Source organism: Eupeodes corollae, chromosome 1, assembly GCF_945859685.1.
Source record: "Eupeodes corollae chromosome 1, idEupCoro1.1, whole genome shotgun sequence".
Lineage (NCBI taxonomy): Eukaryota > Metazoa > Arthropoda > Insecta > Diptera > Syrphidae > Eupeodes > Eupeodes corollae.
The window spans coordinates 189384085-189392551 of NC_079147.1; the positions used below are offsets into that span (position 1 = coordinate 189384085).

Consider the following 8467-nt stretch of genomic DNA (forward strand, 5'->3'; position numbering starts at 1 on the left):
TTGACAGTTTTATATTCAACATTTCGAAAACAAGCAAAATAACATGGCTAAAAATGTTAATAAAACTTGACAGCTGACTCAGAAAAAATAAAATGAGAGAAACTTTAAGGATTTGTTTAATCGAATTTGTGTTTGAGATTGACCGAGACAGTAAAATAGTTGTTAGGTGACGAGATAAGATTGTGTAAACAGCCAAAACTACTTTGTTCATTGAATCCACACACACGACAATGCGGAGCCTTTGCTCGTAGGATCTGGCTCGTGATTTTTGACTTGCTTAAAATCCGAATGGATCGACAGTGCCAAACTGAGTCTAATCAGTTTCTCCACATACGGTTGATTTTGGATCAGCTACACTCCATTTGGCTCTATTGTGTTTGACAAGCCTTCGTGTTTTGAAATTACAAATTTCATGTTTAAGGAATACAATTTAAATAGAAATTTTAATGAAATATTGTTCCAGAAATTTGAGATCTCAGATGTTTTGGTTGGACTCATACGAGTTTGCTGACTTTAATTTCCTTTGAAAATTAAACAGACATAAAATATCTATTCACAAACTTGAAATCTCAGATATTTGAAACTGGAATTAAAAAAACATCGGGTCAATTGGCTTATTTGTGTATATCGGTATATAGACCCTAATGTGAAAGGTCCCTTAGAAAAATAACTAAATGCTTTTATTTGGATAAAGTGAACGCAACCCTACAAAAGTTCTAAACTTCGAAATGACATTTTATAGAACTCAACGACTTTTTCTGGTGACAAGTTAAATTTTTGAATTTTTTATAAAAATAAAAACAAAACTACGCAAAACAAATTTAATTAAACTGCGGTTATTTAAAAAATGTTATATATCCTAAAGTTTTATCAATTAAAAAATGTGGTTGCATTGCAACAAGTGCGGTGTACGTAGATCAGAAGATAAAACCGTCAAATTTTTCATACTAGTCTGCTCCCATGTGCTGTGTGAAGAATGTAATCTTGCCAAAACATGTCCCATACATAACCGTTTATCCAAAGGAATTGAAATCAGTGCCTCAATGCCGAAAAATATGAGAATATTGGTAGAAGAGCCAAATAAATTACTTGAATCATGGAAGAAATGCATAAGATTTCAATTTGAACAACGTTCTCTAGTTGAGGCCCAAGAATATGATCAAGTTATTCAGAATACTCGAAAAATAAAAGAAGAGATAGCTGTGTTAACTAAATATAAGGAAGCTGCTCTAAAGAATATCGAGAAAGAAAATAAGTGTATAAACAAAATGAAAGCTTACTACGTAAAATTGTTGCGGAAAGAACGATCCGAAGAGCTTGCTCAATCGGGATCTACATTGTCGACTTCACAGTTGAGCTTGAACACCACCAGTTCATTGGGCGAGTCAGGTGGTAGGAATAGTGTTTTTCTTTCCGTTTACGTTTGTCCTTTATTAAATGGTTCCTTTTTTATTCACAGTCGATATGAACTTTGATGACTCCAACTCCAGCAACTAAGGACCACCTTAGGATAGATGACTATGATTAGAATTAAGACAAAAATATGTTTTTCTCATTTACTTTTATTTATGATGTTGAAGATTCAAATTAATTGTTTTTGTTATTTTTTTTTCCAACGAAGAACTATTAACTCCTCATATCTTTATTTCAAAGGTTTTACAGACAAACTAAATAAATAAATATGATTCACTCTGCATGTTGCTTCTTTTTTAGGCTGGTTGTGCCATTACGAAATGTTCATAGAACGACTTGGTGTAGTCCACCATTTGGTCTTGCATTGCGGCTGGAACAAAGTTAGGATTTCCCTGTCCACCTTCAATAGTCCCATTTGCGGTGAATCGCATGTAACTAGCGACTGTGGTTTCTGGAGGAAGAATAGCATTGTCTTCGATGATGCAACAGTCCTTAAGGACACACCGACGACCCTACAATCATAATGACAACATCACACATTTGTGTCTTCATATCACATCGATTCCAACTTACAATCACAGCATTTTTTCCAATGTATACGAACGAACCAATGACGGCGGCCGAGACCACAGCTCCTTCTCCTATATACACATGATCCCCAATGTGCATTGGGAAGAAAGCGATTCTGGAAATGCAAGAAAACCCAACTTTAATACCTTTTTATGCCTCGAACTAATTAAAAAATGTACCCTTTGCTAAATTGTTTGTAGGGCGGTCTTATGACTGCGTTTTTACTTATCACACAATAACGTCCAGTTCTGACATTGGCCAAGTCACCACGAATAATCGCACCACTCTGAACTATTACTTTGCCATTGAGAACTATGTTTTGGGAGCCGCAGAGGACAGTTTGACGACTTACTTTGTTGCCGGATGCCTAATAATGTGAAATAAAAGAACAGACAGAATAATGACGATGACCTCATCTGGAACCTATTTGGAGATTGTTGTTTGTTTTGCATATTAATTGGGAAAGAACTCACAGTTTGAACGTATTCATCTTTGCTGTAGAATGTGTCGGCAATTTCCATTTTGAATGTTTATTGAGTTTCTGCAAGGTTGTTGAGATGAACTAAATAGTTTATAAAAATCCTTGCATTTCCCTTCAAATAAACAGAAAAAACAATCAACAAGAAAAACTTTTCGAGTTTTGACACTTCAGATTTCAGAAAGTGTCTGTCAAAAATTTGACTTTTCCAGTTGGAGAATCATTAGGTCAGTTTATATTCCTAAGATCTCAGATCTGAATTCTCAGATATGTATATACACAATATTTGTCATACGAAAGAAATAGAATATTTGTTTAACTGTTCGGATTTTATTTATATTGAACTTCCTTGCTCTGTCAAGGTGTCTAAAAAACATTGTTGATTTTTTTGGCCCTTAAAAAATGTAAATAAATTTAATTCAATTTTATCACCTAAGTATTTTGTGTTTATACTTATAACCAGTAAACATGTGTGTTTTAAGTGGTAATATTAAAATTGTGTAAAAATAAACAAAAACAAATTTTAATTTTAATGAAATTAAAGCTGGCCATACACGACAGAGCCAAATGATCTCGAGCTGATCCAAAGCCGACAGTGTGGGGGAAACTAAGATGGTTTGGTTTGGCTCTGTTGATCCAGTAAGTTGAGTTGCTATTTTCCGACATGTTTGTTTTCTTACATGTTTCGTAAGTTTAACATATTTTTCTAAAAAAATGAAAAGAAAATTTTAATTTATTTTATTAAAACCATTTATTATCTTGATTCTTTTCCAGATTAATATATTTTTGCTTGTGTTTGAAAAGAAAAATATAAAAATAATTAATCTGTCAAAGTAGCTTAGACTGGGTCGTGTATGCATTTCAAGCTTAGCGCGTGTCCATTTAGACCAGATTCAAACAGTGTATACAAAACTTTGAGCCATTTACAAATGACGATACAAAGTTTTTTCGACAAAAATAAAAATTTTTCATTGCCATAATCCAATTTTTCGATCTATTCTATTGTTTTGGACCCAATTCTAAAACAATAGACATCTATAAAAACAAAAATACACTTAAATATTAAAACAGGTAATTTCCAATCACTTTTTATAAATTATTGCCACCAGCAAAATTTAGAATTTAAAAAGGCTTTATCTTAGCATGTTTTTTATGACAGCACTTGCATGAATTTTGAATATAAATAAGCAATAAGCATATTGCTGGAATTCTACATTATGTCAAACTAAGTTGTGACATTTACGAAAATGGATCACATAATATGGGTTTATTGTAAGAGACATTTCCTGGCAGCGTAATTTTTCGTCCTAGTAATATTTACTGGCCACCAAGATCATGCAATCTGACACTGCTGGATTTTTTTGTGGACCTACGTGAAAGGCCGTAACTCTTGAGCACTTAAGAACCAACATTCGTCAAGTTATGGCTGAAATACTGCATTTTCCAAAATTACCTCAAAAGAATCGATGCTTGCAACAATTCGAGTGGTGGTCATTTAAATGACATGGTGTTTCACACACAATTTCGAAAAGAGAGAATGTCATGAAAAAAATTGTATGTGTTGCTTTTACGTTTTACTTTTGAAACCGAAAAATTGATAACCCTGTATATCTTGACTCTTTAATTTAGTTAATGTCTTTTAACATTTTATTTCCTTTTCTAAAATTGAGCCAAATCATTGAAGTTACTAAAAAGGTTATCCACAAAATTCAACTTTTAACGTTATTTACAATATAAAAGTAAAGTCACAGTTAAGCTTTCTGGAACCTATTCAGCAGATAATTCGTGTTTCACAATAACTAGGCATAGATCTTAATATAAGGTAATGTGTCAAGTATCGTATTGGGTAGATGAATTACCAAAAAGAAAAGAAAACTGAAGTTAATAGCGTTTAAAAAGTTATATCATGAAGAGCAACGATGAAAACAAACTAAATGGAACATTCTCACAATGTTGACTTTATCGCTCATTTTTGTCTGAAGAATAAAACTTTGAACCATTGTTTTGCCTTTAATACAGAGCAAAATGTTTACGCTACACAAAGGAAAGTTAGAAATCACCTACAATACAATTAAATATAAATCACATCTTCATCTAATTAGTACAAAAGTTAAATACTTAAAACACATTGTTAATAAATACAATAATCATTCACAATAAATGTACGCAAACTGTAAAAACAGAAAATTGCCAGCACTCCAAAATATTTGATAGTCAATCCGAATTCATCGAAATAGATTTTTAAATGGAACAGAACTGAAACTACAATCGAACTAAATTTCTCATTGCATATCTGTTGGCAAAACATACAGAACTTTTTTACTCGGTGTATTTAGTGATGCGCAAAACCCTTTTGTTTAAAGTTCGTCTCTTTTACGCAGTGTGTTGTTGTTCGTTTGCCTTTTTTTGATCGCTCTTAAATAATAAGTTTAAAGTGTAAATTTTAATTTTAAAGAAGAAAAAAATCTTGTTCTTTAATCTTCATATTCTTGTGTTTTCTTCACAATAAAAACATTATGAGTTTAGTTTAAACAAAAAAGGCGATCTTGAAATTACAATTCGTTCGTGTTCATGTTTGTGTAAAGTTAGTTCCGTTACTTTGTATCGTCAGATTGTTCGAATTGCGGTTGAGTTTGAAAAGTGATTTAAAACCAACGAATTGTTTGTGTCGGTTTTATGGAGACAGTTGAGTGTGTTGTTAAATTGTTTAGTGGTCTAGTTCTTTTCATTTTTAACGTGGATTTCGTTCATTTAAATTTATTAATAAATAATTTTTGTATTTTATCATCAACCTAAAATTATTAAAAGTATGAACAAAGAAGAGTTCTTAAATCGGTAAGTCAACAATTTGTATGCTGTCATTTAAAAAAACTTTTCTATTTCGAAAATGAAAAATCAAAGCAATACAAATTCTTGTGGCGGTCTGAGAACCCTAATAATGTATAGGAAAAAGAAAATAGCCGTTTGGGTGTGAAAATACTCGGCTTACCATTTTAACAATTTTGAGTTTTAATTTTTTAAAAGTTTTTTGTTTCAAAAAAATAGGAGTGGTTGGGTTGGGATGCAACCCACGCAGACAGCTTCCATCCATGTCCTTCTTCGCTTTGTCTAGATATTTACCAAAATATTAATAATAGGTATTTTGTGTGAGATACAAAATTCGAAGTCAATACCTTTCTTTTTTTTTGGCGTAACACTTGATTCGAAACTATTTTATCAGTTTTATTGTTTTTTTGTATAGGTGTTCGTGTTTTGAAAACAAAAGTTGACAATCAACTTAAAGTTAGCAACAATATTTTGGATATGATAAAATAAGTTTGATTTCAGAATATGTTTTTGTAAACGAAATTTTAAGCCGAAAACAAATTTCGAAAATTAAGTTGGTCATGTTGCAGGCCAAATTGTTTTAAGAATTAAAACATAGTTCCTTACCATAGTGAAAGCACCCCATATTTCGGTGAGTAAAACAGTGAGGTATGTAAGGGGGCAATTGCTGCCCCTGCAATCCCTCTCCTTGGGCATATTATAAAATTGGTTCGAGGTTAGACAGAGCCAGTTGCTAAGAGTAAAACCAAAATTAAAAAAAGAAGCTGGGATGTGACCCACACTGATAACTTCCCATCCCGTCTGTCTATTTGTCTTGCTTAAAAATTTGTCTATATGTACTCGTATCAATTTTTACCAAATTTGCGTACTATTTTTTGTAAATTTTATTTTTTATGAAAAAACGGACTTTTGGATTTTTATATAAAAATTACTGAATATCGAAAACAATATTTTCTGTGAAATAAAATAAGTTTGAAGCCAATATCTTTAATTTTTGAGAAGTTTTATTTTTTTGTAAAAAAAACTGTCAATTCGATTTTTTTCAAAATTTTATCGAATGTCGAAAACAATATTTTTGAAAGATAAAAGTAAATTAAGGCCAATATATCGAAGTTTTGAAAAGATATCTGAGTCGAAAATCAATTTTTACGAACTTTTATTAATATTTTTTTAGGTTTTTATTTTTTGTAAAGAAACTGTCAGTTCAATATTTTATAAGATAAAATATATTTCTTATAAGATAAAATATATTTCTTATAAGATAAAATAAGATTGAAGCCCAAATTTCAAGATATTTGAATCGATATTCAATTTTTACCAATTTTGAGTAATGTTTTTTTTGGATTTTTATTTTTTATAGAAAAACTGTCAATTCGATTTTTTTTAAAATTTTATCAGATGTCAAACATATTATTTTTCGTTGCACAAAATTATTTTGGAGATGAAATCATATTTAAGTCTTAAAATTTTGGAGGTGACAATTTTTTTTTTGATTTATAAAAAAAACCGTTAAAAGGAATTTTTCCAACAAATATATTTGTTTGGTATCACGTTACAGTTTGTTATATAAAATTTAATTCAAGTCTCTAGCGGTTTTGGTTCGTAAGATATTTAGGGTTAACCAAAATGTTCAACTTTTTTTTAAACTGCTATGGTAAAAAAACCACCCACGTAATTTTCTTGAGAGCCCTTTCTGCATCTTTCTGCCTTATTTTCTGTACAAGAACATTTATTTGACATCGATATCTCTTCTGATTCTTGAGCTATGGACAACAACAAAAAAACGTAGCGTACGAACGTACATACGTACACACGCACGCAAAGACATCTTTCTAAAAATCTTTTATTTCGACTCTAGGGACCTTGAAACGTCGAGAAATGACAAAATTTTCAATTTGAAAAATCGGACCCATTACAATAACTTCCTATGGGAGGTTAATAAATTAATTGGGTGGCGCAACAGTCCATTGAGAACCAGGGCCTAGTGACTTACAACTCTCAACCATTCCTGTGTACGAGTACTGTTGTCAGGAATGGAAGGGACCTACAATTTTAGGCCGAATCCGAACGGCTAATTTGTGAAAGCACTTTTTCATGACAAGAATTACTCTTGAAAGATTTGTCAATTCCTCGCAAGAGGCAGTACCAGCGAATTTTTTTTTTTTAATTAAGTAGCCCAGGCAGTGATTGAACCCAAGACCCCTTGCATGACAGTCCAACGCACTATCCATCATGCCTGATTTAAATCCCATGGAACATTTTGGAGAATATTTAATATGCGTGGTTGGGAAACATTAAACAAAAAATTAAACCGAACTGTTGAGGAGGTTCAACAGGAGTGGTAAAACATTTCAATTGACAGATGCCGCCGATTATTGGACTCAATGTACAAGAGATGTCACACTGTTATTAAATCTAAGGCCAGGCTACCAGTTATTAGAATAATTTTGGAATCCAGAATACTTTTGCATTTAATTTTTTTTTTTTTAATTTTTGTATTTTTATGTCGACGAAATTCGTTATTTTTGTTATAATTTTACTGCAATTAATGGGTAATATAAGTTTGGAAGAAAAAAAAATAAGAAATAAAGACTAAATTTAAAAAAAAATCTTTTTAAGTTAATAATAAATTCAATTTTTAAAACTCTGTTTGGTGTTTCTGTTTTAATGTCGATATCTGTATGTAATTTCCTATTCCCATACAATTTTTAAGGGGTTAATTCTTGTGGAATTTTATTTTACGAATCCATTAATTTCGTGTAGTATTTTTTGTAGATTTTAATTTTTATGGAAGAACAGATTTGTATACAAGTTTCAAGAAGTACATTTTTTTTAAACAAAATTAGGAATTGAAGGCAATATTTTTGACAACGATTAGTAATTTTTTTTTCAAAAACGTCACACACGCACAAACATACTTCTTCCTAAAAATCACTGAAAGGTTAGGAAACATAAAAAAAATTACAATTCGTTAAATCGGTCTGATTACAATAACTTCCTATGGGAAGTTTAAAATTCCATAGGAAAATTATCTACTTCTTCTATATACTAAGTGTCCCATAGACCAGACCTCGCCATTGAAGGAACCCACGATTCCTTGAGGTTATTTTAAGTAAACTGTTTTCATAATTTTGGAATAACTCATCCTTATCATCCTTGGCCATTTCTTTTTAAAGAAAG

General features: G+C 31.2%; 2 protein-coding genes across 3 annotated transcripts; one reads left to right on the forward strand and one right to left on the reverse strand.

Moving 5' to 3' along the window:
• Nucleotides 1-745: 745 nt before the first annotated feature.
• Nucleotides 746-1694, forward strand: LOC129939387 (RING finger protein nenya-like). Of its 2 annotated transcripts, none has more exons than XM_056047382.1 (2): nucleotides 746-1392; nucleotides 1460-1694. In XM_056047382.1, exons 1-2 carry the CDS (start codon nucleotides 882-884, stop codon nucleotides 1495-1497), a joined length of 549 nt encoding a protein of 182 aa, XP_055903357.1. In that variant the 5' UTR covers nucleotides 746-881; the 3' UTR covers nucleotides 1498-1694. The 2 variants fall into 2 exon arrangements, with proteins under 2 accessions (XP_055903357.1, XP_055903358.1); XM_056047383.1 differs by having other exon boundaries at nucleotides 746-1389.
• On the reverse strand, nucleotides 1545-2635 carry LOC129939386 (dynactin subunit 5). Its single transcript, XM_056047380.1, has 4 exons — nucleotides 2457-2635; nucleotides 2163-2350; nucleotides 1987-2098; nucleotides 1545-1925 (listed from the first exon to the last, which is right to left on the reverse strand). The coding sequence occupies exons 1-4, from the start codon at nucleotides 2502-2504 to the stop codon at nucleotides 1710-1712; spliced, it is 564 nt and encodes a 187-aa protein (XP_055903355.1). The 5' UTR covers nucleotides 2505-2635; the 3' UTR covers nucleotides 1545-1709.
• Between the last annotated feature and the right edge of the window lie 5832 nt (nucleotides 2636-8467).